Source organism: Taeniopygia guttata, chromosome 23, assembly GCF_048771995.1.
Source record: "Taeniopygia guttata chromosome 23, bTaeGut7.mat, whole genome shotgun sequence".
Taxonomy (NCBI): Eukaryota; Metazoa; Chordata; class Aves; order Passeriformes; family Estrildidae; genus Taeniopygia; species Taeniopygia guttata.
Genome location: NC_133048.1, coordinates 2,974,134 through 2,999,781, shown reverse-complemented (window position 1 = coordinate 2,999,781; position 25,648 = coordinate 2,974,134). Strand labels below are relative to the sequence as shown.

The window sequence follows — 25,648 nt, the reverse complement described above, 5'->3', positions numbered from 1 at the left end:
CGGGCAGCGGCCGGGCCGCAGTCTCGAACCCGCGGCCCCGGGAGCCGCGGCGCTGTGACGCGAGGCGGCCATGGCGGCGCTGGCGCTGCTGAGCGCGGCGGCCGCGCTGGGCCCGGGCCTGGCCTCGCCCCGCTACCGCCCGGACTGGGCCAGCCTGGACGCGCGGCCGCTGCCCGCCTGGTTCGACCGGGCCAAGGTGGGGGTGTTCGTGCACTGGGGGGTGTTCTCCGTGCCGGCCTGGGGCTCCGAGTGGTTCTGGTGGCACTGGCAGGGCCAGCACGATGCCGCCTACGAGCGCTTCGTGCGCCGCCGCTTCCCGCCCGGCACCACGTACGCCGAGTTCGCGCCCCGTTTCACCGCGCACGACTTCCAGCCCCGAGAGTGGGCACGGCTCTTCCAGCGGGCCGGGGCCAGGTCAGCGCCGGGGTGGCCGGAGCTGGGGTCCCTGAGGGGACGAGTGCCGTGGGCAGGGGTCCCTGAGGGGATGAGGGGTCCCTGAGGGGATGAGGGGTCCCTGAGGGGATGAGTGCTGTGGGCAGGGGTCCCTGAGGGGATGAGTGCCGTGGGCAGGGGTCTCTGAGGGGATGAGGGGTCCCTGAGGGGATGAGGGGTCCCTGAGGGGATGAGTGCTGTGGGCAGGGGTCTCTGAGGGGATGGGGGGTCCCTGAGGGGATGGGGGGTCCCTGAGGGGATGAGTGCCATGGCCAGGGGGTGCCTGAGGGGATGGATGGTGGGTCCCTGAGCGGATGGAGGAGCCACTTCTGTGAGGGAATCTGTTAGGCAGTGGAGGCCCCTGGTCACTGAGCAGATAGAATAACGTTTGGGAGTCCCAGAGGGAATGAGGGGAAGGTCTGGGGGTCCCTGAGGGGATGGAAAAGCTTGGGAAGCATATGGGGCTGTTCCCAAGATGATGCAGGGGTCTCTGAGGGGATGGAAGGGGAAAATCCAGGGATCCCTGAGGGATTTGGGGTCCCTGAACAGTGCTGGACATCCCTGAGGGGTCATGCCCAGGGTGCTGAGGAGATGACAGGTCTTGCTCCTTGCTAAATATTTGCTGTGCATTTTTCCCAGCATTAAAACCCACTAAAACCCTCTCTTATTCTTGTACTTGCTTCTAAATCCAAAGGATAGTGTCAGAGGGCTCCTCACAGCATGGTTATCCAGTGCCTTGCTGTTATAGTGACTGGTTTGCAGTGGGGGTGGGGAATATCTCAGCTGTTCCTTTGCCATCCCAACCTTTTCTCCTCTCAGATACGTGGTCCTGACCACCAAGCACCACGAGGGCTTCACCAACTGGGGGTCACCAGTGTCCTGGAACTGGAATTCTGTGGATACAGGGCCCCACCGGGACCTGGTGGGAGAGCTGGGAGAAGCCCTCAGGGAGAGGTACGGCCCTGGCAGAGAGTTCTGCTTTGAGAGCAGTGAATCCTCCTGCTCTGCTTGACAAACACCCGAGTTCAGTGTGAAAAACTGAGTGCTTGCAAATGATGGAAAGTAATAAAGCCAGTAATTTAATTTCTACTGCTTCTTAATCCCCACTGAAGCCTAACTCTTCCCTCTGTGTTTTGTCCTTCAGCAACCTCCGTTATGGGCTGTACCACTCGCTGATGGAGTGGTTTAACCCTCTCTACCTCGCTGACAAACAAAATGACTTCAAGACCCAGAGCTTCGTTTTAAAGAAGACGATGCCAGAACTTTATGACCTTGTGTTAAAGTAAGAGCCACAACCAGTTCAGAATCACCAGCATTTCCTGGTTTCAGTTCTGTGGAGAAAGGTGCAAAGTGGGTGCAAAGAAGAGAAATACCAATTTTTGCCAATCCAAATTCTCTTTACTAAGCAGTAATGATCTGTGGTAATTAGAAAAGGGGTTCACTTTTGACCTGTAGAAGGTCTAATCTAATGTAGAATAAGGCAGGGACAAATTTTTCCTGCAAAAGCAATTCCCTTTAATCCTATCTTTGTGCAGGTTGGCTGGAGGTGGAACAAACTGTTCAGTATTTAGTAGAATAGAAAATTGTTTTCAGTGTGAATTTGCATCCTTGCCTTGCTTCCCCTTGCTGACAAAAATAAAAGGGTTGGGCTTGTGGCTCGTGTCCCAGCTCAAGAATGTCCCTCATAATCACTTTTGAGGTGCCAAATTCTGGGTTTTTTGGAATAACTGCACCCTCTCTTGAGCTGTGGATCAACACCTTGTTCTTTGCTGCCTCAAGAACCTCCCTTAGAGCTTTGTGTGCAGCAGAAAACGAAGCAAAAACCTCCTGGTGATGCCAGGCAGTGGGAAGGAGAAGCAGAACGACCCCCACACCCAGGAAACAGTGTGGCAGGAGCAGATAAACCTTTTTGAAATAACATCTCTCTCCCTTAGATACAAACCAGACCTGATCTGGTCAGATGGGGACTGGGAAGCTCCGGATTCCTACTGGAATTCCACCTCTTTCCTTGCCTGGCTCTATAACGACAGCCCCGTCAAGGTACCGGTGCCTGCTGCCCCTCCTGGCACTGGGTGGGTGTGGGAGCTGTGGGATGTGTGGTCAAACCAGAAACCTCCTTGTCATCTGGCAAATGTCTTTCATTCTCTGACAAAAAGAGAACCTTGACTGTGCTGCTGTGGCAGCTCCACTGACCTTTGGTGGGTGCTGGTGGGAGGCTCAGACCAGGAGCTTTGTTGCCTCAGCGAGCAGAGGGAGGGATTCAGCCTTCTCAGGAGGGTTTCCATTACACTGGGAATTTTTAGGGGCTTCCTCAGGGGGTGGCTGCCAGCTGGACAGCCCAGGAACAAAAGGATCTGTGCCCTGAGCTGGTTTTCTCCCCTCAGGACACCGTGGTTGTCAACGATCGCTGGGGCCGGGGCTGCTCCTGCCGCCACGGGGGTTTCTACAACTGTGCTGACAAGTACAGGCCAGGCACCCTGCCAGAGCACAAGTGGGAGATGTGCTCCTCCCTGGACAGGCTCTCCTGGGGCTACCGCAGCAACATGAGCCTGCCGGAGGTGATGGATGAAATGAGCGTGATTGAGGTGAGAAACCTGAAATCGAAACAGCCTGGGGGAGGATTGCTGGGAGTTCCAGTCTTCTGGAGTAGCTGATGAGGATAAAACACTTCAGTTCCTGTGTTGTCTGAGGTGAAGATAATGTTACCTTGCTTTATCTGCCACAGGAGCTGGTGCAGACTGTGAGTTTGGGTGGCAACTACCTCCTCAATGTGGGACCTACAAAAGAAGGGGTGATTGTCCCCATCTTCCAAGAAAGACTCCTGGCCCTTGGCAGGTGGCTGGACACCAATGGGGAGGCGATTTATGAATCCCAGCCTTGGAGGGTGCAGATGGAGAACACCACAGACACAGTCTGGTAAGGGCTCTGCTGCTCAGACCAGCTGAGCTGGTGTTTATTTCTTCTCATTTCCTAAATTTGGAGTCAGGGGAAGTAGGTGACCCCTGTGTGGTGACAGAAGGCAAGGCAGTTTTCTTGTGCTGTCTGGAAGGGTCAGGTCTGTGTCTGGTGCCCTTCACCTGCTGAACTCCTTCTCCCTCAGGTACACCTCCAAGGGACCAGTGGTCTTTGCCATCTTCCTGCTCTGGCCTCGGGACAGTGTCCTGCATCTGTCCTCGCCCATTCCATCCCCAGGCACGCAGGTAAGGGACTCAGCACACACTGAGAGCCCCTTTGGGGGCATTTGTGGGCTGGGAAGGGATTTGTTTAGGAGCTGGGGAAGTGGGGAGTTGTTGCAGCACCCAGGCTGTTCCCCAGGCTTTGGCTCACGAGGAGTTGGGACAGGAGTTGGCAGGACAGGCTGATGGCTGCCAGGAAGATTCCTGTCCTGGAATGTTTTGATCCTGTTTTGGAGGGGAGGGAAGCAAACAGCCCCAGAGCAGGAGGGGCTGTCCTGCAGCCCAGCTCCAGCCCAGGTGCAGGGCCCTGCTCGTGGCAGATGTCACCGTGACGCAAATGTTGCAGTGTCCTTTGCTCTGAACAAACAGGGGCAAAGCATCAGCAACAAACAAACCCCAAACAACAAACTGGAGCCTGCTGTGGCCTCAGAACACCCCCTGTGCCCCCCTGTGCCACGTGAGCCACAGCTCAGGACCTGCAGGGCCTCTGGGCTGAGCAGAGGGGGCTCCAGCTGAGTGTCCCCTTCCTTCCTCTGCAGGTGACATTGCTGGGGTTTGCTGGCACGCTGGAGTGGCAGAAGCAGCCAGGGAAAGGGATGCTGATAACCCTGCCCTACATGCTCCCATCTCCTGTCCCTCCTCAGTCTGGCTGGGTGGTGAAGCTCGAGGGTGTGAAGTGATGCCTGTGGGGGTACACAGCATCTCCCACCGCCTCTCTTTTTGATTGAGCCCAAGAGGATTTTTATGTTTCACGTTGAATACATTAATTTTCACTTGAGAGAATCTCTCCTCCAGTCTCTGTAGCCTTGTGTTACTTTGGTATTGGTTGTAACAGTTGTGATCAGCTGCTTCCATGATAAATAAATCTAATGGGAGCTTGCTGGAAGAAATCATCTGGAAAAAACATGATACAAATCCATCAACAAACTTTTATTGATACTCTGCTGGAGACAGGTACAACAAAAGCTTTTGTTCTTAGTGAATTGAAGAGACTCCACTGTTGTGAATTGCACTTGTGACTTCTCCTTGCACTCCTGAACTTGGGAACTTCGAGTTTCAGTGAGAGCAGGGTTCCTGCGTGGATGCTGAGCTTCTTAAAAAGGGTCGAACAATGTGTGTGAGTGATGAAACTGCTCCCAGGAGCACGGCTTGTCGTGAAGGCAGGCTGCGTTTTGTTCCTGTCCCAGCAAAACCTGCCAGGACCCTCGGAGCTGAGCTCGAGCAGAGCCGCGGGGCTGGGCCACGCGCGGAGCCGGTGCCGTGGGGGCCGTTCCTGCAGTGACAAACACCCAGCGGCCCCGGCTCCAGAGAACCGGCCGGGAGTGCAGGGACCCGCTGCCGGGAGCGCCGCGCGGCTCCGCTGATGACGCCGTTACAAACAAAAAAACGTGACAAACAGCGACAGCAGAGCCATGGGCTCTTTGCCTCATAACCCCGTGCCACCGGTGACCCCCGGCGCGGAGCGGGGCCCGTGCCAAGACAAACAGCGCCCGTGTTTGCTCAGCGCGCCGGAGCCGCCGCTATAAGTGCGCGGCGGGCGCGGGGCCGGGCAGTGCCGGAGGGAAGGATGCCGCTCTGCGACACGGGCTCCGCGCCGCGGGACGGCGCCTGGGGACAGGTACGGGACGGCTGCGGCCGGCGAGAAGGGACAGAAGGGACAGAAGTGACAAAAGTGACACACACAAGGGGCAAGGGAGGCGGCCATGTTGGGAGCGCCCACGTGGCCGCCGGGGCCACACCCACGGCAGAGTCACGTGTTGGGGGTGTGCGCGGTCACGTGAGCGCGGCGGACATGGCGGCGGCGCGGCGGCTCCTGCCGCGCTGGGCGGGATCGCTGCGGCCCGTGAGGGACCGGCACCGGGACAGGGCCGGGGGAGCGGGGATCGGCACCGGGACAGGGCTGCGTGGGGCCGGGGAGCGGGGATCGGCACCGGGACAGGGCTGCGTGGGGCTGGGGGAGCGGGGATCGGCACCGGGACAGGGCCGGGGGAGCGGGGATCGGCACCGGGACAGGGCTGCGTGGGGCTGGGGGAGCGGGATCGGCACCGGGACAGGGCTGCGTGGGGCCGGGGGAGCGGGGATCGGCACCGGGACAGGGCTGCGGGGGGCCGGGGCAGCGGGATCGGCACCGGGACAGGGCTGGGCAGGAGCGGGGATCGGCACCGGGACAGGGCTGCGTGGGGCTGGGGGAGCGGGATCGGCACCGGGACAGGGTTACATGGGGCCGGGGGAGCGGGGATCGGCACCGGGACAGGGCCGGGCAGGAGCGGGATCGGCACCGGGACAGGGCCGGGCAGGAGCGGGGATCGGTACCGGGACAGGGCCGGGCAGGAGCGGGGATCGGCACCGGGGCTGTGGCACAGCGGGGCCGGGGCACCGGGACTCGGCTGACTCTGCTCTCCGTGCCAGGTGAGCTCCGCTGCGGCGGCGAGCGGCGCGTACCCGAAGCGAGTGAAGGTGGTGGAGGTGGGACCCCGCGACGGGCTCCAGAACGAGAAGGTAGCGGCGGGTCCGGCCTCCCTGCGCCTCCCGGGGGCGTTCTCCAGCCAAATCCCCCAAACACCCCCTATGCCCGCCAATGGGGCAGCTTTTTTTTAAATGCTGCTTTTTTGATGTCGAAAATTTACTTATTTTAATTTTTTTTTTCAGTGGTGGAATAGTCGATTCTGGAAATAGTAATAACAACTTTAGGTCATTTTTCTTTTCTCCTTAGAATCTTGTGCCCACCCCAGTGAAGATCAATTTAATCAACATGCTGTCAGAGACGGGGCTGCAGGTCATAGAGGCCACCAGCTTTGTGTCCCCCAAGTGGGTTCCTCAGGTCAGTGTCAGACAGGATTTGCAGTGCTGTGGTCTGAGGGTACAGCACTCCAGTGGTTCTGCTTGCTCCCAAATCCCTGTTGCTGGGAAGGACCAGCAGAGGAGTTCAAATATCACAGAGCTTCCCTTTGGACCCTGGCAGGAGCAGAGGTGACACACAGAGCTGTGTGTGCACGTTGGCCTGGCTGGGTGACCCCTGGCCCCTCCCAGGCTGCAGCTCTGTTTGCTTGCAGAGCCTCTGATCCCTGCACAAGTCTGTTCCCTTCACAAAAAGGAATTTCAGTGCTGGTTTTCTGTCAGAAGTGGCACTTGTGACCCTGACAGAGGTTTGTGGCTTGCTTTGCAGATGGCTGATCACACCGAGGTGATGCAGGGGATCAATAAATTCCCTGGGATCAGTTACCCTGTGCTGACTCCGAACCTCAGGGGCTTCCAGGCAGCGGTAAGGCCTGGGGAAACCTCAGTGTCCTCTCTTTGCAATCCCACCTGACCCTTTGCTCCTGTGGCTTCACCCTTTTCAAGGCAAGCTCAGATGTGTCCTGGTGGTTTTGCTGCAGAATCAGCTGAGGGAAGGATTGGGTTGTTTGAGGGGAAAATCCTTCTCTAAAATGAGAGAGCTGTAGTCAGAGATCACAGAGACATCGAGGTGGAGAAAAGCTCTGAGATCTTCAAGTCTAACTAAGAGAGGCAGATTGATTTAGGGAGGTGTTTTATGGGGCTGGTTTGAGACATCCCTACCAAGAGATGCCACTGAAAGCCTTGAATTAACTCCTGGCCATGAAGTCCTGGAGCTGTGGCTCTGTTTGTCATTTCCCTCACAAGAAAAATCAGCTGGCTTTGATTTAAGAAGTGCTGGGGTAACCTGCTGATCTCAGGGGTCCTGGGCTTGCAGCTTAGGATTTTTTATTTGCAGGTGGCAGCAGGGGCCAAAGAGGTGTCGATCTTTGGGGCAGCATCTGAGCTGTTCACCAGGAAAAACATCAACTGCTCCATCGAGGAGAGCCTGGAGAGGTTTGAAGAGGTCATGAGGGCAGCGAGGGAAGCCAACATTCCTGTCAGGGGGTAAGGAGTTCCTGCTGGAATTCACCCACGTTGCTTCTGGAATGATCCAGAACCAGTTTGGATCAGGTTTTCTTGGCAAACATCCCACATGGAAGTGCACAGATCTCACCCCCTGCAGCCCTCTGGGCTCATCTTGGCCAACTTTACACCCCTGGAAGAAGAAATTGGTGGAATCCTGTAACCTTTGGCCACTAGAATATAAAATTGATTCTCCAGTCTTAAAGTCCTGACTGGTTTGTCCAGTAGAATCCCACTGCCCCTTTCCAGCTGAAAGTTTGGGGTTTTTTTTTTTGACCACAGATATGTTTCCTGTGTCCTTGGATGTCCCTATGAAGGGAAGATTTCTGCAGCTAAAGTTGCAGAGGTGAGTCAGCCACGAATACAACCAGGATTCCTGAGAGGGATTGGATTTATTTTTAGGGATGTGAAGTGGGGATGTGCCAGACCATTTAACTAAGGGAATATCCAGGTTCTCAGGGACTGAATCCAACTGAAAATGGAGAACTGAGGGAGGCTGGGACATCTGCAGGTTTTTAATCCCAGACAGGAGTGTCCAGGGGATGAAGGTGCAGCAGGATCAGCCCTGGGAGGAGGGAAGGAGTGTCCAGGGGAGGAAAGTGCAGGAGGATCAGCCCTGGGAGGAGAGAAGGAGTGTCCAAGGGATGAAGGTGCAGCAGGAATCAGCTCTGGGAGGAGGGAAGGAGTGTCCAGGGGATGAAGGTGCAGCCTGGGAGGGGAGGATGCCCTCTCAGTGCCCCTGCTGGCTCTGGCCCAGGTCTCCAAGAAGATGTACTCCATGGGGTGCTACGAGATCTCCCTGGGGGACACCATCGGCGTGGGCACCCCGGGCAGCATGAGGGAGATGCTGGCCGTGGTGATGAAGGAGGTGCCCGTGGGGGCTCTGGCTGTGCACTGCCACGACACCTATGGCCAGGCCCTGGCCAACATCCTGGTGGCCCTGCAGGTAGGATTCCTGCCCTGAACCACAGACTCGTGCCAGGCTTGGGTGGGGAGCACCTTACAGCCCATCCTGTCCCACCCCTGCCCATCTCCCACTGCCCCAGGCTGCTCCAAGCCCCATCCAGCCTGGCCTGGGACACTCCCAGGGATGGGGCAGCCACACAGATGGAGCAGCTCTCCTTGGGCATTTTGGGAATTGCAGATTTTGTGCTTCCAGAGCAGCTCCTGACGCGGGGTTTGTTTGCAGATGGGGGTGAGCGTGGTGGACGCTTCCGTGGCCGGCCTTGGGGGGTGTCCCTATGCCCAGGGAGCCTCTGGCAACGTGGCCACAGAGGATTTGGTGTACATGCTCAACGGGCTGGGCATCCACACGGTGAGTGGCAGCTCAGGGCTCTGCCCAGGCCTCAGCACAGGGGGCAGTGAGATGGGAAAATATTCCCAGGGAGGGTGGGCAGCCCTGGCACACGTGCCCAGAGGGGCTGTGGCTGCCCCTGGATCCCTGGCGGGGTGTGGGGCACCCTGGGGTGGTGGGAGATGTCCTCAAGGCGTGTCCTGGGCCTTTCCCATGCAGGGGGTGGATCTGCAGAAGCTGATGGACACAGGCACCTTCATCTGCAATGCCCTGAACAGAAAAAGCAATTCCAAAGTGTCTCAGGCCTCCTGCAGACTGTGACACTGAGTGGGATTTCTCCTTGGATCAAGAAACCGAGGATCCAGCACTGCCTGGGATTCCTCTCTGACCTCCCGAGCTCCTTCCCACCTCAGCATTTGAGAAGCTCCAAATGCACCAGAATTAGGAAGAAATGGGAGAATATCCTGTTACACTGTTCTCTGTTGGACCTTGAGGCTGTCCCCATGTGCCTTGGAGAGGGGAGGACGTGCAGGGGCAGAGGAGCTGCTGCCTGCAGAGCCCGGGACGAGCTCAGCTCTGCAGTTGGAGCACAGCTCCAGCTCGGGCTGTGCCTTCCTCCCGTCCCTGCCCTCCACAAACAGCCCAAACCTCCCCTGCTGCTCCGCCCTCAGGGACGTGCTGCTGCACTGCGTATCTGTTCTAAGATACTCAGCACACCAGGAGTGATAAACACATTATTTAATAGCCTAAACTAGGAGAAATTTGATTCAGCTGAAGCAACAAAGGAGCTTTTGCTGCTGGTTTGGGTTCCAAGTGCCTCTTGTGGAAGCTCTGCATCGTGGTGGGCAGGGGGGTGAGGAGCTCCTTCCACCCTGAGAGCTCCTCACCGCTCAAGTCCTTGGGACCCGCCCCCGGCTCTTCTTTGTAAAGTAATTTATTGAACAGTTCAGCTGTGAGACTGGAGAGGAGCGCAGGACCTTTGTCCTTTCGGGGGGCAGGGCGGGTGTGAGGCTGCGTGTGCTCCTCTCCACATGACTTCAATAAACCGTAACAATTACCAAACCTGCGCTAATGAACGCTGCAGAAATGAGGCGGAATGGGGCAACAGTTCGGGGTTTTGAGGCAAGAAATGGGGATTTTGGGGCAGGAAATCAATAATCGGGGGTTGGGGCTCCTCCCGCCGCCAGGGGGCGCTGCGGCTCGGGGCTCCCCGCCGTCCCTCGCGGTGTTTTGTCCACGCTGCCGCCCCGTAGCCCTGACACGTTTCCATGGAGGAGCCGCGCGCGTGGCGCCGGGGAGGGGCGGGGCCAAGGCCCGGCCTTAAAGGGGCCGCGCCCCTGACGGGGCCGAGCGGGAGCGGCGGCAGCGGCGGGTGAGAGACCGGGGAAACCGGGAGGGAACCGGGGGGGAACGGGCAGGGGGACGGATGTGCTGCGCTGCCCCGCTTCCTTTTGCAGGGACAGTGCAAACCCCCGCGGCTTGGGGCATCCCTGGGCTCCGGAGTGGTTCCGGTCCCCGGTGCGTTCTGCGCCCCGGGACCCTCCGCTCCCTCCCGGTGCTCCTGTCCCCTCCCGGCGCTCCTGTCCCCTCCCGGTGCTCCTGTCCCCTCCCGGTGCTCCTGTTCCCTCCCGGCGCTCCTGTCCCCTCCCGGCGCTCCTGTCCCCTCCCGGGGCTCCTGTCCCCTCCCGGCGCTCCTGTCCCCTCCCGGTGTTCCTGTCCCCTCCCGGCGCTCCTGTCCCCTCCCGGTGCTCCTGTCCCCTCCCGGTGCTCCTGTCCCCTCCCGGTGTTCCTGTCCCCTCCCGGCGCTCCTGTCCCCTCCCGGCGCTCCTGTTCCCCTCCCGGTGCTCCTGTCCCCTCCCCGGGCCGGAGCGTCCCGCGGGTGCCGCTGCGGTCCCAAAACCGTTCCCGCGGAGCCCCGGCTGGGGAAAGCAGGGAACGGCAGAAGGGCAGAGCTGGTACCCCTGCGGAGACCACCTCCATTAATTAATTAACGAGTTAATTAACACTGCGAACCGCTGCCCTGAGGGATATGGGTGAACCCAGCGCCCTGGCTGGGATTAACAGGACAAACCAGGGCTCGTCTCCGGGATGTGGCACCTCCGTGTCCGGGAGGTGTGACCGGCGCTGCCCCGCCCGTCCCTCGGGCAGCACCGACCTGGCGGCCGCGGTGACGTGCCCGGGGCCGTGCCCAGCCGGGGCTCCGGGGCTCCGGGGGGCTCCGGGCCGTGCCCAGCCAGGGCTCAGGGCTCCGGGGGGCTCCGGGCTGTGCCCAGCCGGGGCTCAGGGCTCCGGGCCGTGCCCAGCCGGGGCTCAGGGCCGTGCCCAGCCGGGGCTCAGGGCTCCGGTTCGTTCCCTCGCAGGGACCATGGCTGAGACCATCCTGGTGACGGGCGGCGCAGGTTACATCGGCAGCCACTGCGTGCTGGAGCTGCTGCAGGCGGGCTACGTGCCCGTGGTCATCGACAACTTCCACAACGCCATCCGAGGTACGGGGAGCCCCGGCCCGGCCCCGACCCCGACCCCGTGGCGGGCCCGGCCCCAGCGCTCCCTCGCTGCCCTCCGTCCCCAGGCTCGGAGGAGCTGCCCGAGAGCCTCCGGCGGGTGCAGGAGATCGCGCAGCGGCCCCTGCTCTTCCAGGAGCTCGACATCACCGACGAGGCCGCGCTCCAGGAGCTCTTCAGCAAGGTGAGAGCAGCAGCTGCGGTGCCCCGAGTGGCTCCCGGGGTCCCTGGCAGGGGTGGTGGCAGCCAGGGCAGCAGGGAGGGAACGCTCCTGTGGCCGTGGAGCCCCCCGGGCTGGCTGGCCGCAGCTCCTGGGGGAATCCCGGCCGGTTCCTGATGCCCAGCCCGCTCCCCCTGCAGCACCGTTTCTCGGCCGTGATGCACTTTGCGGGGCTCAAGGCCGTGGGGGAGTCGGTGCAGAAGCCTCTGGAATATTACAGAGTGAACCTCACCGGGACCATCCGGCTGCTGGAGGTGAGAGGGGCTGGCAGCGATCCTGGGCTGTTCCCTGTGCCCTCCCCGTGCCCAGGCCCTGCCCTGGGCCCTGCCAGCGCCCGTGGAGGGCTGGCACAGGGCACAGAGGGGAATCAGTGGTGGCCATTGCCCCTCCCAGACCATGAAGGCCCACGGCGTGAGGAACATCGTGTTCAGCAGCTCCGCCACCGTCTACGGGGACCCCAAGTACCTCCCCCTGGACGAGAAGCACCCGGTCGGGGGCTGCACCAACCCCTACGGCAAATCCAAGTTCTTCATCGAGGAGATGATCCGGGATCTGTGCAGGGCAGAGAGGGTGAGGAGCCGCCCCACGGGGCTGGAGCTCGCTGTGTCCCCAGGGAGGTGACCTGGCCGTGTGTCCCCAGGACTGGAACGCCGTCCTCCTGCGCTACTTCAACCCCATCGGCGCCCACGAGTCGGGGATGATCGGGGAGGATCCTCAGGGCATCCCCAACAACCTCATGCCCTACGTGGCTCAGGTAGCGCCCCCACAGCCCTTGGGGGTCCCGGGGAGGGGACACGGGGTGCTGGGGCTCCATGGGGCTGTCCCTCTGTGCAGGTGGCAGTGGGACGCCGGGAATTCCTGAGCGTCTTTGGGAACGACTACAAGACGGACGATGGAACGGGTGCGTCACGGGCCGGGGGGAGTTTAGGATGCCAAACCCCGGCCCTGCCCTCACCTCTGCGTCCCCACAGGAGTCAGGGATTACATCCACGTCGTGGATCTGGCCAAGGGCCACATCGCTGCGCTGAAGAAGCTCAAGGAGAACTGTGGCTGCAAGGTACCAACCCCAGGGTGCTGCCAGCCCAGGGGGGTGTGGGGGTCAGGCACCCCTTCAGCCCTTGATCCCTGTCCTTTATTCTCCTCCCAGATCTACAACCTGGGCACAGGCACCGGTTACTCCGTGCTGCAGATGGTCCGGGCCATGGAGAAAGCCTCGGGGAGGGAGGTGAGGGCAGAGCTGCAGGCTCACAGGCACAAGGGCAGCTGGTCCCACAGGGCCCTGCTCCCCCAGCAGCCCTGGCCCTGTTCCTCAGCCCCCTGGAGCCCCCCGAGCCCACGGTGCTGCTCTCCCTGCAGATCAAGTACCGGATCACGGCCCGGCGGGAGGGGGACGTGGCTTCCTGCTATGCTGACCCTGCCCTGGCTGAGCGGGAGCTGGGCTGGAAAGCCGCTTTTGGCCTGGACAAGATGTGTAAGGGCATCCCCTCCCTGGCACAGCGGGCACTGCCAGCCCCCTGCCCTCCCTCACCTCCCTCCTCCCGTTCCAGGTGAGGACCTGTGGCGGTGGCAGCTGCAGAACCCCACGGGCTTCAGCAAGAACTGAGCTGTGGCCAGGGCTGCTCTGAGCCAGCCCTGCCTCCTTCCCCGAGGGCTGTCACCATCCTGGGAGGGCACCTCCAGCTCCCCTCCTGCCTCTGGCACGGGGCAGGAAGGCTGGAGCATCCTCAGCCTCCCCCCCTCCTCATCCTCATCCCCATCCCCCAGGTCTTTGCATCTCACAGAGCAGAACCACAACGAAGGGAGACCAAGGCAGGGCCTGGTGTGGCACCACGGGCACGGAACCCCTCGTGGGAATGCCCAGGGCTGCAGCCAGAGCTGGGGACACCTGGAACTCCTGGGCCCTTGCTGTGCCCTGGGCATCCAGCACTGGGACATCAGAGCCCAAACTACAGCAGAGCCCCTGTTCCCTCCTGGCTGTGGGCTCAGGGGGAGCCCAAGGCACCTCTGCCCCTGCCCTGGCACAAAGAAGGCTCCAGGAACGTCCCACAGGGACCAGTCACATTCCAAGGTTTCCTCCACCCCCCACTTTTCCCTACCCCCAGCATGGTTTTGGGGACCAAATCTCATCTCCCCCCTCTCCTGCTGAGCCGGAGCAGGCCCTGCCCAGGGCTGTGCCAGCCTGGCCTGGCTGCCCACAGCCCCCGCTGGGTGCCTGGTGTGGCCTCCTGTGGCAGCCACTCCCCAAAGCCGTTGCCAAAGGCTGCCCAGGACCAGCTCTGCCCCGTCCCACACTGCTCCTATTTATTCCTGGCAGCTCCCAGGGCAGGGATGACGCAGCCGGCCCCGTGTGCTGTCGGCTGGATGAATAACTTATGCTCCTAAATTATGAATTGAGCTTTTGATTTGTTTTTAAAATAAACTTTCCTACTTTCTAAGTGGCAGCTTTGTTCTGCTTCCCCTCAGCCAGAGCTGCTGGTCTAAAAGTGGCACCCTGGGGCCTCATGGAACCCCATTCCCCCCAAAATCTCCTGTCCTGCCTGGGCAGGGATGACGCCAGCTCAGCTCTGGGATAAGTTGAGGATTTATTTCACCTTGATTCTCTGTGGAACGCACGCACACACACAAAAAAAAACCCCAAACATGTACAAGGAAGACGAGAGAAGAAAAACAACCAAAAAAAAACCCAAACCAAAAAAAACCCCAAAAAAACCAAAAAAAACCAAAAGAAAAACCCCAAAGCTGTACTGAGGAATGGAGAGAAGCCGTTCTCCCTCCCGGGTTTCCAGCACTGCTCGGGCAGGGAGTGAACAGGAATGCTCTGCAGAGGGGCCCCACGGTGCCCCAGGGATGGTTCCGGGCCCCCCATCACACACGGTTCCAGTTCACAGTCACACAGGTCAGTCTGTCCATCACCAGCCCTTGGTGCCCCAGGGAGCTGCCATCCCACCCCTGCCACCCTCTCATGCCCCCCAGCCAAGCCTGGGGCGTGGGGGCACAGCAGCATTAAAACACAGCATAGAAGAGCTTTCAGACTTCCTAAAAGGATCAAAACCTAAAAGCCCAAGCCAAGAGCCCAGCCCAGGTGGGCCCCACGATCCACTCTCCAGAGGGCGGTTATTGCTTTGCACAGCCCGGGCAGGAAGGGCAGGGCTGGAGCAGAACTGCTGGGGCTGAGCCCCCCCAGGGCAGGCAGGGGGAGCAGGGCCAGCTCCCCAGGAATGTGGGGGTGTTTTAAAAGCCATCATCAGCCCCGGGTGGGGGCTCAGCCCGGGGGAAGAGGGGGGTGAGGGCAGAGCTGCTCCACAGCCACTGCCCTGGGCCCTGTGGGAGGGGAGGGTCAGCCAGGAACCCCCCAGAGGAGACATTCGGGGCCCCGGCACGGTGCCAGCAGTCGGGAGGGGACAAGCCACAGGTGAGGGACACTGGTGATTGTACATGGAGGGGACATGAGCCCCCAGCCCCGGGAGCACAGAGGGTGGGGCACAGCAGCAGCCGGGGCTCAGGTGCTGGTCAGATGATGGTTGGGAGCAAAGCTGCTCCTTCCAGCTGCACCAGGAGCCAAACCCGGGGTCCAGGGCCCTCCCCCTCCCCGAGCCAGCCCGAGTCCAAAGGGAAGGACAAGTAGCAGCAAGAGAAGACATTGAAGACGGGGCCGGTGGCTCCGTGAGTGTAAACGAAGCTTTGGGGCTCCGAGGGCGCAGAGCTGGGCTGGGAGCGGGGGAGATGCCTCTGGGATGGAGATTGTAAAAGCAACAAGAGGAGGAGGAGCAGGAGGAAGGAGGTGATTATCTCAGGAGGGCAGAGCTGCCCCAGGCCGATGGCTGAGGGGAGTGTGCGTGTGTGACAGGGCCGTGCGGGAGGTGCGGGAGCTGCGCTGACCCTCCCTGCCGGCCCCGGGCAGCCTTTGGCGGTGCCACCCAGGGCAGAGCCTGCCCGGGCACCTGGAGGCGTCCGCAGGGGAGTCCCGGGTTCCTGAGCTCTGACTGAAAACCCGTGAGTCGCCTGAGCGGAGGCCGTGGTGGCCACCGAGGGCAGAGCTCCGAGCCCCAGGGGTGCCCCAGCCCCACCCCGCTCCTCCCACCGCAGCCGGGCACGTCCCACCCTAATACTGGTACAAAAACCGCAAACGCGACAGGAGAACCTCACCCGCGCCGTGCCAGCCCCGCGGGGGCCCGAGGGGACGGTGACCATTCCCCGGGAGCCGCTGGGAGCCAGAGCAGGAGAGAAAAGGCTGCTGCCAGGCTGGCCGCAGGCAGCTCCGATGCGGGCAGCGGGAGAGCCGGGCAGCCCCGGCCGGGGGGACGCGGTGCAGGACGCGGGCACGGGTGGGTGTGGCGGGCGGTGCTGGGGGGGCCATGGCTTCCGTTGGCAGCGGGCGGGTCACAGGGACAGACGGGCGGTGCTGACCTCGGCCCCCTCCCCTGCGACAGTCCCGAGGGGCTCGGCTCAGATCCGGGGCAGCAGCTTCTCGATGAACTCCTTCACCGCCATCATCTCCTGCGGGCAGGCACGGCCCGTCACTCCGGGGCTCCCGGTCACACCGGGGCTCCCGCGGGCCGGGCTGAGCCCCGGCAGCGGCCCCCAAGGGCCGGGATGGGGCACAAGCGCTCTGCAGCCTCCCGGAGCAAGTCGGGAACAAGCAGAGCTCGTGTGTTCCCCACCCTGCCTGAGCTACAGCGCTGGGGTTGGTCCCAGAGATCCCAAAGGGAAGGGACCCACAAGGATCATCCAGCCCAGCCCTGTTCAGACCCCCAACAATCCCACCCTGTGCATCCATGGCAGCGCTGTCCAAACACTCCTGGAGCTCTGGGAGCCTTCAGGGCCGTGCCCATTCCCTGGGGAGCCTTCAGGGCAGTGCCCAGCACCCTCTGGGGGAAGAACCTTGCCCTGAAATCCATCGCAGCCCTCCCCTGACACAGCTCCAGGCCCTTCCCATGGGCCCATCGGGGCTGCCATCCCCTCCCTCCCCGCCCAGCACTGACCTGAGGACAGGAACTGTGCATCACGCCGGGGTAGGTTTTGAACTGCACCTTGGCGGGGGTGACGACAGACTTGAGCTTCTCGGCCGTGAGGGCCCCGAAGCGCACGGGGATCATGGGGTCCATCTCCCCGTGGCACTGCAGGATGGCGATGTCCTTGTTCACGCTGTTGTTCGCCGCCTGCCGCGGGGAGGGGACACTCAGGGGAAGGGACAGCGCTGGGGCAGGTGCTTTGTGTCCCCAGCACAAACCCCAGCAGGTCCCCCCCTCGTGAGGGGAGCTGCAGTGGGAGAACGCCCACGCCAGTACCTGTGGGAAGGCCTTGTGCAGCGGGAGCCAGCAGCTGAGCGCCACGATCCCGGCCAGCTGGTGCTGGCAGGTGAGAGCCGTGTACAGCGACAAGGCACCGCCCTGCAGGGACAACATGGGGTCACTGAGGATCCACGGGGGGTGCAGGGACACCCTCAGGCCCAGCTCACACCCACCCAGCTCCCTGTGACAGGTGGAGCAGGAATTGGGGTCCCTCACCTGTGAGAAGCCCCCCAGGATGATGCGGTTGGGGGGGATCCCGTTCTTCATCTCGTGCTCAATGATTGCTTTAACTGGAAGGAGATGAGGAGAAATGGGTCAGTGAAAGGGGAAAACGGCTGAAAAGCATCATCCCATGCTTCAGGGTGCACATCAGGGTGCCAGAGATGCCAGGGCAAAGGTTTGCTGGGATCACAGGACAGCAGAAACAAAGGAGAGGTGGAAGGAAGACAGCTGCTGCAGTGACAGCAAGGGAGAGGCACACAGCAGCTCACCACCTCCCCCTCCCCTTACAGAGCTCCTTACTGTTCTCTGCAGCTTTCTTGATCCCAGCTTCATCCTCGGGTGCATCCGGAGTCAGTCCCATCAGGTCAAACCTGGGGGAAGCAGCAGGCTCAGCCAAACCCTCTCCCAGCACCAGGAGTGTGGGGAGGCAGGAGCTGGGTGTGCTCTGCCTTTCTCTGGCCCCACAGGGCAGTGGATTTTGTCCCCCCATCCCTCTCACTCCCCAGAAGGATCCCATCCAGCCCTGTCCCCCAAAGCACTGACCAGGAGGGCATGACCATCTTCATGTTGAGGGTCACTGGGATCCGGGGCCTGTGGAGGAACATTTTGGGTGGTTCAGCTCAAGTCTGAGGGGAGCAGGAAGACTGACACCGCTCCCCTTCCTGCTGAGCCCCCTCCTGCCTGACCAGGGGGAGCTTCAGAGCCTTTGTCTTTCTTTCCCTGCAGCCATCAGAGATAAGCAAGACAGGAAGGGAAAGAAAAGAGCCTCTGGTGCTGCTCACTCTGTGGGAACAGCTCTGCCTGCAGCAGGAGCTGAGCAGGCAGCAGAGCCAGCCTGGCTGGGCAGCCCTGCTGGGCTCAGGCCACCACCCGCCTCCCCCAGCAGCCTTGGCAGCCTCAGGACCCCCAAGAAGCCCCCCAAGAAGCCCCCCAAGAAGCCCCCCAGGGCAGCACTTACGCGTGAGGGCAGATGTACTTCACGTAGGGGAGGCGGATGGAGGAGAGAGCATCGGCCCAGCTGTGCCTGGGGAGGGACAGGAGCAGATGAGCCCAAGGCTTGTCCCAGCCATTTTCCCAAGGCTGCTGCCCCCCAACCCCTCCCCTGAGCTTATTTTCCCCACCCCACCAGCCAGAACCCCCCATCAACCTCCCCCAGCACTGATCCCATATGAGGGGAGCACACAAAGCCCCGAAGCTGCAGGCAGGGAGGACAGGGAGGAGGGAATGTCCTGGGGGATGTGGAGATCTCCTGGACAGGGAGGAGCCCTTTGTCACCACCATGCCACCTCCGAGGTGGCCTTGCACAGCAGAGATGCCCTGGTGCAGGCCCAGCCCTGCTGGAAAAGCCGCAGTGCTTATCAGCAATCCCCCAGCAATCCCCGAAGGCAGCACAAAATCCACCCGCGGGGGGTGGGGGGCTGCCAGGCTGCTGGGATCATAAATATTCAAGAGCAGACAGCTGCTGGCAGCAATTCCCTGCCATTCCCTGCCAGGCTGGTGCAGGAATGGCTGCAGACCCCAGCCCAAAGCCCCACACAAATCCTGGAGATGCCCTAAGGGAGAGCAGCAGCAAAAGGCTGGGATTTCATCTGGCAAACCACACATCCCAGCCAGAGGCAGCTCCAGGGACACTCACCCCGTGTCTCCAAGGCCATGGAGGAAAATGACCTGCCAAACAGAGGAGGAAGGGAATTAGCTGGGGTGAGTTGGAGGGGGCAGGGCAGGGCTGGGCTGGGCTGGCAGGGAGGTGGCAAATGGACACTTAGTCACCAACTCCAAGACGCTCAGATGAGCTTGGAGCACGCCAGATGGGTGGGTCAGGGATGTGCTGTCATCCCGCCACAGAGCTGCCACGGGCAGGTCCCAACTGCTCCTCACAGCAGAGGGACAAGGAGTGACAAATCATCCCACCAGGAGTGGCACTAGAGCAGAGGCCCAGCCTGAATCCCAGAATGGGCTGGAAGGGACCTTAAAGGCCATCCAGGGCCACCCCTGCCATGGCAGGGACACCTCCCACTGTCCCAGGCTGCTCCAAGCCACGTCCAGCCTGCCCTTGGGCACTGCCAGGGATCCAGGGGCAGCCACAGCTGCTCTGGGCACGTGTGCCAGGGCCTCATCACCCCCACAGGGAGGAATTCCTTCCCTGTATCCCCAAGGACTCACAAATCCACCTCCACAGGCGTTTCATGTCAGGCTCCTAAGCGTTGGGGAGCAGAGGGAAGGCAGCCTGCAGACCCCAGGGAAGGGTGATGGGGGTTCTTTTGGGAGATTTGCTTCTAAAAGCTTAAACAGCCCAATCAGCCCCAAGTCCCACTGCCTTGACAAGCTGAGCTCTCACACTGGAGCAAACAGCCCAGCCCAGGGAATTGCTGGAGCTCATGGAAGCAGCTCCCTGTTTTCCACGGGGAGGGAAGGAGGGAGGGAAGGGGCAGCCCTTACCGCAGCGGTCTCCCGCTCTGCCCCTGACACGGTGACAGCGTCGGCGAGGAGGGGGACAGACATGTTGTTACCACACATACACCGAGAGGGATCGACACTGGCACCTGCGGGACAGAGCGGTGAGGCAGGAGAACAAACCTCCCACCCCCTTCAGCAGCTGCTTCACCCACAGGAGCGGCTCTCTGGGGGAAAACTGAAGGGCAGGTGAAGGCTTTGATGGGGGAACGCCCCACACTGTGGCCTGGCAGCGCTGGAGAGTCCAGCAGCCAACGCTCCCTGCGTGGGGTGCTGGAAGTGTTAAAATTAGCCTGGAAATTACACCTCCAAGCCAAAGTTATTCCTGTGGCTGCAGCGGCCAGGCAGCAGTCTCACATCCCTTTGTTCCTGCAGCCCTTCACCCCTCATTCTCCCCCGGAGCCGTGCAGAGCCTGACCCACATCTGCTCCCACCGGGACGCAGCAGCACAGGCTCTGCTGCACCAACAAAGGTCCAGCCCTGCTTGATGGGGCTGTTTGGGATGAACCAGAGCACTGGGAGCTGGTCTGAGCCCCCCCAGTGATGGAGAACGCCCCCCAGGACAGCAGGCAGGGTCACCACCGCTGTCCTGTCACCTCCCAGATCCCATGGAGCTGACAGTTCCCACGGCACCTTCAGCCACAACAGTCCACGGTGTTTGCTCCCAGTGCATCACAAATCACAGCTCCTGCTCCCCACAGGGCTGCCCTGACCCCACTGACCCAGCAGCACTAATTAGATCAGAGCCTGTTTAGGGCACTGCCTTTATCCCCCAGGAACAGGATCAGAGAAATCCCGAGCTGGAAGGGATGAAGGATCATCCAGTGCCACCCCTGCCCCCCAACAATCCACCCTGTGCACCCCTGGAGCACTGCCCAAACTCTCCCGGAGCTCTGGCAGCCTTGGGCTGTGCCCATTCCCTGGGGAACCTGGGCAGTGCCAGCACCCTCTGGGGAAAAACCTTTCCCTGAAATCCAACTTAAATCTCCCCAGGTAGAGCTCTGGCCACTCCCAAAGTCGTGCCCCATCACTGAGATCAGAGCTGCTCCTTGGGAGGCCTTTCCTCATCCTCCACACTCTGCTCCACCATCCCCAGCGGGTCGGGGTGGCACAGGATCACCCCAAACCCTCCCAAAATCCCGGAACGCCGGCAGCCAGCCTTACCCAGGAGAAACAGCCCGGTCTGTGTGCCAGCCCGGTTGAGACCTGCCCGACTCGTTCCACCGAGTGCTCGTCAGCAGCTTCCCCACTCAAATAAAAACACGGGAACGGAGCTGCCCGGATCTGACACAGCCACACGGCTCGTGTGTACTCCGGGGGCAAAACAACCGGCCGGGAGCGACCGCACCTGCCAAAACCGCTGGCAGGGAGACAGAGAGGGAGCCGGGAATAACAGAAATAATCATGGTCCTCCCTGGCGCTGACGGGGGAGGCTCCAGCAGGAAAACGTGGGATGCTCGGAGCGGCCCCGAAATTCCCAAAATTCCTCCCGGGATGCTCCTGCCCCGCTCCTGGAGGCAGCACAGCGGGAACCCCCCGGGATGAAACCCCTCAGGGGCAAACACAGAACCGGGGGGTGAATTCGGAACCGACCCCACCGGAGACACCGGCCCGGGGTGTGTGTGAGGGGGACGCGTTCATCACTCGTTAATTAGCATTAATTACCGTGCCTCAGCCCTGCAGAATCCAGCGGAGGGGGGGGCTGGAGAAATCCCGCCAGGAGGCGGAGGGAGGCGGGATCCCCGCGGCCCGGAGCGCCGGTTTTCCGCCAGAACCGGGGCTCTGAGGGGAACCCCTACAGGCTGCGGGTCCTGAGGGCCCTCAGGGACGGAAATACGCGGCCATGTTACCGCACGGGGACCCGCCGAGCCAAAACCGCGGCCCCGCGGTCCCTGCACCGCCGCTATCCCCGTTAATCCCCGGTGAAATCCCGGTAAAGGCTCCGCCGCCCCCCCCCCATCCCCGCCGCCCTCACGGAATTAACACCCCCCCCCCCCCCCGCCCGCAGCAGTGGTACGTCCCCCCCGCCGCGCCGCTGCCCGGTCGCGCCCCCCCCGCCGCTCCCCAGTGGTACGTGCCGCCCCCCCCCCCCCTCCCCGCACCTCTCCCGCGGCCCGGCGCGCGCGCTCCTCGCGGCTCCCCCAGGACGCGCTCCCGCCGGAACTTCCGGCAGCGCGGCGGAAGTGACGCACGCGGCGCGCCGGGCGCCACCGGGCCCGCCATGGTGGAAACGGGCACCGGAGAGCGCTCGGGAGCGGCGGCGGGACCGGACCCGATCCACACCCACACCGCGCCCACACGGCGTTAACAGCGACGCCCATCCCGCAGCGACCCGCCCCGAGCGGCTCGCGGGGTGTGCGGACACGCTCCCGCCGCCCTCCCCGCCTCAGCGCCGGTGCCACCCGCGCACACCGGAGAGCCGCGACTCAGGGACAGCGCACAGCTCTGCACCGCAGCGTGTTTATTGTCAGTCACAGCACACGGCGCCGCCGTGTCCGTCCCGCGAACTCGGGGCTGCCCCGGGAAGCCGTTCCTAACCCCGGCGGGCTCCCGTTAGGAGATGAAGTGAGTCTGCGGGGTGATCTGTTCCACCTTGTGGTCGGCCGGGTTGGCCGAGGCTTCGTAGTTGCAGATGGTGACCTCGTGGCGATGAGCCTGGGTGGGGAGGGAAGGTTTAAAATCCAGGGAAGCAGCACTCCAGCCCTCCCCACGCTCCGGGCTCTCTCTGCTCCCTCTCACCTCCGTCCATTCCCCTTTCAGGCCTATGTAAAAAATCTTGGTTGTCTCCGCTCCGAAGTTCTTTGGGAAGTGCATGGAGAGGTGGTAAACGTTGGAGAAACGGGAAATTCTGGAGGAAAACACAGCCTGAGAGCACAGCTGCTGCTGCTCCTCCACCCCACAGCCCCAGTCCTACTCAGCCTGGGCAGCAAGGGGGGTTCCCCTCACACCACGAGCCCAGGGCGATTCTGCACCCCAAGAATTCCTGGGGTGGAACCAGCCCCAGGCTCTGGGATGGAGGTTTCAGAGGGGAGGACAGGGCTGGGGAGGAGAAATCCTGCTGAGGGGCACTGCCCTGTGCTGGCCCTTCCCTAAAAGGCTGGACAGGCTCCTGTGGCAGGCAGGAGCAGCCCCCAGACTCTGGGGTTTGGCTCGTACTTGGTGGGATATTCCAGCTCTCCCAAGGGATCCCGGCTCAGGCTGAAGCTCTGCTCTGGTTCCTTGGCTGTGTCATCAAAGGACATGTGAGGAATGTTTCTGAACCTGGCAGGACAGGAAGGCAGTCATTAACAGCAGCTCAGCTAATTGCAGTCCATGCATGAAAGAAAGAAAGTGTTCATGTTCTCCTCATAAATAAATGGATTTACTTTGTTTTCAGCAGAGCCCCCAGCCCTGTGAGGAGGAGGAGGAGGAGGAGGAAGCTGCTCTTACTCACAGCCTCATCTCAGCCGGGTGTGAATCGCCATCCTCGCCCATCACGATGACTCCTTTCAGCTTCACGCTGCCCGTGAACCTGCCCAGACACACGGGGCAGGGTTTGCATCTCTGTCCTCTCCACGGTGCCCCGTGCCCAGGGAGGAAGGAGCCAGCACGGAGCTGGGGCACGGAACTCACGGGATGTTGAAGAGCAGCTCCTCATCATCATCGCTCTCCACGAACTGGGGAGAGAGAAGAGCAGGTCAGGGCGGGCCCAAGGGGGGCACAGGGGACAGCTGGAGGGTCATCCCAGTGGGCTCAGGGGTACCTTGCTCACAGAATCCCAGAATATTTAGGATTGGAAAGGAGCTCTGGAGATGTCCAGGTCACCTGGGGCAGGTGGCACAGGGACACATCCAGGTGGGTTTGGGATGTCCCCACAGAGGGAGACTCCAGCCCTCCCTGGGCTCTGCCACCCTCATGGAAATAAGTTCTTCCACATATTGAGGTGGAATTTGTTGTGTTTTAATTTATGGTCTTTACTCATTGTCCTGTCACTGAACAGAGCCTGGTACCTTGGGGATATTCCCTGGGGATATTTTATGGATATCCTTTGGGGGGTTTATGGATATCCTTTGGGGGGTTTATGGATATCCCCTGGGGGTATTTTATGGATATCCTTTGGGGTATTTTATGGATATCCCTCTGGGGTATTTTATGGATATCCCCTGGGGATACTTTATGGATATCCTTTGGGGTATTTTATGGATATCCCCTAGGGATATTTTATGGATATCCTTTGGGGGGTTTATGGATATCCCTTTGGGGTATTTTATGGATATCCCCTGGGGGTATTTTATGGATATCCTTTGGGGGGTTTATGGATATCCCTTTGGGGTATTTTATGGATATCCCCTGGGGATATTTTATGGATTTATGGGATCCATTCTCATCTTTCCCTTCTCCAGCCTGGCCAGGCCCAGCTCCCGCAGCCTCCCCTCATCACAGAGATGCTCCAGACCCCAAACCATCTTGGTGTAACCCCAAATCATCCTCCTGCCGTGCTGAGAAGCCCAGCCCAACACCGCACCGAGCTGTGCCTCCCTCGGGCCACGAACCCCTCCGTGCCCTCTGCCCCCGGTGCCAGCGCCGCTCCCGGCCCCACCTGCGAGCGGTCCCCGCGCTGCTCCCAGGGGCGGAACACGGTGGCTCCGGAGCCCTCGCGGCGCTCGTTGAGGCACTGCAGGCGCTGCCGGTCGATGCGCAGGTACAGCCCCCAGGCCGCGCCGCGCTCCGCCGCCTCCGCCCCGCAGCACCGGCACCGGCCGGGCCCGTGCGCCATGGCCGCGCCGGTGCCGCCACCGCGCATGCGCGGCGCTGAGGGCACGCCCCCGTGCGGCATAAGCCACGCCCACAATGCTCAGGGATACGCCCGTGTATGTGACGTCATACTCTATGTTAATTAGGCACGCCCCTGTGTTCATAGCCACGCCCACGTAAAGCGGTGATAGGTCCGTTGTTGTGTAGCCACGCCCAAATGGGCGGGGCGGGGCTCTGCGCGTGCTGAGCCCGCGAACCGCCCGAGGGTCCCGGGGAGGGTCCCGGGGAGGGTCCCGGTGCTCCCGGGGAGGGGTCCCGGGAAGCGGTCCCGGTGGTCCCGGTGCTCCCGGGGAGGGGTCCCGGTGCTCCCCGGGAGGGGTCCCGGGAAGCGGTCCCGGTGCTCCCGGGGAGGGTCCCGGTGCTCCCGGGGAGGGGTCCCGGTGGTCCCTGGGAGGGGTCCCGGTGCTCCCATGGAGGGGTCCCGGGGAGCGGTCCCGGTGCTCCCGGGGAGGGGTCCCGGTGTTCCCCTGGAGGGGTCCCGGGGAGCGGTCCCGGTGCTCCCGGGGAGGGGTCCCGGTGCTCCCCGGGAGGGGTCCCGGGAAGCGGTCCCGGTGGCCCCGGGGAGGACTCCCGGTGGTCCAGGCCCGCCCTGACCCCGCCCGGGGGATGGCGAAGCTGCTGCCTTCCCACAAAGGCTCCGGGGGTATGGCTCCAAGCAGCGCAGGAACGGGAGCAGCACCCCTGCCGGGATACCGGAGCATCGCCCTCCACGGAGCCACGGAGTTTCCCAACGGCGTGTTTAACATCCGTTGTCAGTGTCAGGAAAGAACGAGCAGCCACAGTCCAGTGTTTGGCTTTTATTGAGACATGATTCTCCTCTTTTTCATATAACTTATCTAATTAAAATATTCATCTTAGTTACCACAAAAAAAGGAACATAGAAAATTGTATATATACACAGTTTGGGACCAAAATACAAATCCTCCTCCCCAGTAGGATGGGAAGGGGAAGAGGCAGCTCTGCTCCACCCTTCAGCGTGTGCTGGAGCACACAACAACTGCACAAGTGTCCCAGCCGGAGACAGGGAGAAGCACTTTGATCCCAGATTTTGTGTCCCCCAGGGAAATATCCCCACTCTGCTCCCAGCTGAGGGCCGGTGCCCACCTCTCCCCAGGCTGGATTAGTGCCCAAGCAAAAGGAAGGGAAGGGCGAGGGGTTGGCATCGCCCCTGTGAGAGCAGAGCCGCGCCAGTGTCACCTCCCTGCGGTGCCAGGAACAAAACATGGACACAGCTGGCAAAGCCTGGAGCAAAGGGGTGCTCCCAGAGGGAAAGATCATCTCCCCAGAACAGCAATGCTTGGGCCATAGCCACAGCTGAGCGTGGAGCTGTGAGATCAATTAATTGGCATTTCAGCAGTGCCCAG

The 25,648-nt window shown here is 61.5% G+C and overlaps 5 protein-coding genes and 1 long non-coding RNA gene across 10 annotated transcripts; 4 read left to right on the top strand and 2 right to left on the bottom strand.

The window, feature by feature from the left end:
• Window positions 1-28: 28 nt before the first annotated feature.
• FUCA1 (alpha-L-fucosidase 1) lies at window positions 29-4,391 on the top strand. Its single transcript, XM_072917883.1, has 8 exons — window positions 29-414; window positions 1,252-1,386; window positions 1,577-1,714; window positions 2,367-2,472; window positions 2,817-3,017; window positions 3,158-3,348; window positions 3,533-3,632; window positions 4,148-4,391. Exons 1-8 carry the CDS (start codon window positions 71-73, stop codon window positions 4,286-4,288), a joined length of 1,356 nt encoding a protein of 451 aa, XP_072773984.1. The 5' UTR covers window positions 29-70; the 3' UTR covers window positions 4,289-4,391.
• Window positions 4,392-5,017: 626 nt separating this feature from the next.
• Window positions 5,018-9,864, top strand: HMGCL (3-hydroxy-3-methylglutaryl-CoA lyase). 2 transcript variants are annotated; one of them, XM_030290285.4, is made up of 9 exons: window positions 5,018-5,226; window positions 6,018-6,107; window positions 6,322-6,429; window positions 6,775-6,870; window positions 7,342-7,490; window positions 7,791-7,854; window positions 8,266-8,454; window positions 8,698-8,823; window positions 9,022-9,864. In XM_030290285.4, exons 1-9 carry the CDS (start codon window positions 5,176-5,178, stop codon window positions 9,121-9,123), a joined length of 975 nt encoding a protein of 324 aa, XP_030146145.4. In that variant the 5' UTR covers window positions 5,018-5,175; the 3' UTR covers window positions 9,124-9,864. The 2 variants fall into 2 exon arrangements, with proteins under 2 accessions (XP_030146145.4, XP_030146144.4); XM_030290284.4 differs by lacking the exon at window positions 5,018-5,226 and adding an exon at window positions 5,331-5,451.
• A 177-nt stretch (window positions 9,865-10,041) lies between these two features.
• GALE (UDP-galactose-4-epimerase) lies at window positions 10,042-13,958 on the top strand. Its single transcript, XM_030290297.4, has 11 exons — window positions 10,042-10,174; window positions 11,163-11,288; window positions 11,372-11,487; window positions 11,664-11,777; window positions 11,917-12,093; window positions 12,164-12,277; window positions 12,358-12,424; window positions 12,495-12,580; window positions 12,671-12,748; window positions 12,880-12,994; window positions 13,071-13,958. The coding sequence occupies exons 2-11, from the start codon at window positions 11,168-11,170 to the stop codon at window positions 13,124-13,126; spliced, it is 1,044 nt and encodes a 347-aa protein (XP_030146157.2). The 5' UTR covers window positions 10,042-10,174; window positions 11,163-11,167; the 3' UTR covers window positions 13,127-13,958.
• Window positions 13,959-14,086: 128 nt separating this feature from the next.
• On the bottom strand, window positions 14,087-21,828 carry LYPLA2 (lysophospholipase 2). Of its 3 annotated transcripts, XM_041720834.2 has the most exons (11): window positions 21,593-21,680; window positions 21,156-21,310; window positions 19,476-19,579; window positions 18,673-18,704; window positions 17,995-18,060; window positions 17,580-17,627; window positions 17,337-17,407; window positions 17,031-17,104; window positions 16,812-16,913; window positions 16,506-16,682; window positions 14,087-16,020 (listed from the first exon to the last, which is right to left on the bottom strand). In XM_041720834.2, exons 3-11 carry the CDS (start codon window positions 19,551-19,553, stop codon window positions 15,970-15,972), a joined length of 699 nt encoding a protein of 232 aa, XP_041576768.1. In that variant the 5' UTR covers window positions 19,554-19,579; window positions 21,156-21,310; window positions 21,593-21,680; the 3' UTR covers window positions 14,087-15,969. The 3 variants fall into 3 exon arrangements, with proteins under 3 accessions (XP_041576768.1, XP_030146147.2, XP_041576767.1); XM_030290287.4 differs by lacking the exon at window positions 21,156-21,310 and having other exon boundaries at window positions 21,593-21,828; XM_041720833.2 differs by lacking the exons at window positions 21,156-21,310; window positions 21,593-21,680 and adding an exon at window positions 20,655-21,078.
• A 106-nt stretch (window positions 21,829-21,934) lies between these two features.
• On the bottom strand, window positions 21,935-24,333 carry PITHD1 (PITH domain containing 1). 2 transcript variants are annotated; one of them, NM_001245668.2, is given in 6 exon segments: window positions 21,935-22,145; window positions 22,230-22,338; window positions 22,647-22,751; window positions 22,924-23,001; window positions 23,103-23,146; window positions 24,070-24,264. In NM_001245668.2, coding segments are annotated over 6 exon segments (615 nt in total). In that variant the 5' UTR covers window positions 24,247-24,264; the 3' UTR covers window positions 21,935-22,043.
• On the top strand, window positions 23,001-24,273 carry LOC121471059 (uncharacterized). Its single transcript, XR_005982456.2, has 2 exons — window positions 23,001-23,166; window positions 23,873-24,273. It is a non-coding gene; the product is annotated as an uncharacterized lncRNA (long non-coding RNA).
• Window positions 24,334-25,648: the final 1,315 nt, after the last annotated feature.

What these genes read in the sequence shown, in the direction of transcription:
- LYPLA2 (XM_030290287.4), bottom strand. Translation starts at nt 21,713, where the DNA reads ATGGCGGGCCCGGTGGCGCCCGGCGCGCCGCGTGCGTCACTTCCGCCG. An exon ending in AAGATGGTCATGCCCTCCTG is followed by an intron (nt 17,408 to 17,579) that starts GTCAGTGCTTTG and finishes TGCTTCCCCCAG; the next exon opens with GTTTGACCTGATGGGACTGA. An exon ending in CAAGAAAGCTGCAGAGAACA is followed by an intron (nt 17,105 to 17,336) that starts GTAAGGAGCTCT and finishes ATCTCCTTCCAG; the next exon opens with TTAAAGCAATCATTGAGCAC.
- HMGCL (XM_030290285.4), top strand. Translation starts at nt 5,176, where the DNA reads ATGCCGCTCTGCGACACGGGCTCCGCGCCGCGGGACGGCGCCTGGGGA. An exon ending in CTGCAGCTAAAGTTGCAGAG is followed by an intron (nt 7,855 to 8,265) that starts GTGAGTCAGCCA and finishes GCTCTGGCCCAG; the next exon opens with GTCTCCAAGAAGATGTACTC. An exon ending in ACATCCTGGTGGCCCTGCAG is followed by an intron (nt 8,455 to 8,697) that starts GTAGGATTCCTG and finishes GTTTGTTTGCAG; the next exon opens with ATGGGGGTGAGCGTGGTGGA.
- GALE (XM_030290297.4), top strand. Translation starts at nt 11,168, where the DNA reads ATGGCTGAGACCATCCTGGTGACGGGCGGCGCAGGTTACATCGGCAGC. An exon ending in CTTCCACAACGCCATCCGAG is followed by an intron (nt 11,289 to 11,371) that starts GTACGGGGAGCC and finishes CTCCGTCCCCAG; the next exon opens with GCTCGGAGGAGCTGCCCGAG. An exon ending in AGGAGAACTGTGGCTGCAAG is followed by an intron (nt 12,581 to 12,670) that starts GTACCAACCCCA and finishes TTCTCCTCCCAG; the next exon opens with ATCTACAACCTGGGCACAGG.
- FUCA1 (XM_072917883.1), top strand. Translation starts at nt 71, where the DNA reads ATGGCGGCGCTGGCGCTGCTGAGCGCGGCGGCCGCGCTGGGCCCGGGC. An exon ending in ATAACGACAGCCCCGTCAAG is followed by an intron (nt 2,473 to 2,816) that starts GTACCGGTGCCT and finishes TTCTCCCCTCAG; the next exon opens with GACACCGTGGTTGTCAACGA. An exon ending in TTCCATCCCCAGGCACGCAG is followed by an intron (nt 3,633 to 4,147) that starts GTAAGGGACTCA and finishes CTTCCTCTGCAG; the next exon opens with GTGACATTGCTGGGGTTTGC.
- PITHD1 (XM_072917811.1), bottom strand. Translation starts at nt 24,306, where the DNA reads ATGCCGCACGGGGGCGTGCCCTCAGCGCCGCGCATGCGCGGTGGCGGC. An exon ending in CACCCGGCTGAGATGAGGCT is followed by an intron (nt 22,752 to 22,923) that starts GTGAGTAAGAGC and finishes CTGTCCTGCCAG; the next exon opens with GTTCAGAAACATTCCTCACA. An exon ending in GAGCTGGAATATCCCACCAA is followed by an intron (nt 22,146 to 22,646) that starts GTACGAGCCAAA and finishes CTCCCCACCCAG; the next exon opens with GCTCATCGCCACGAGGTCAC.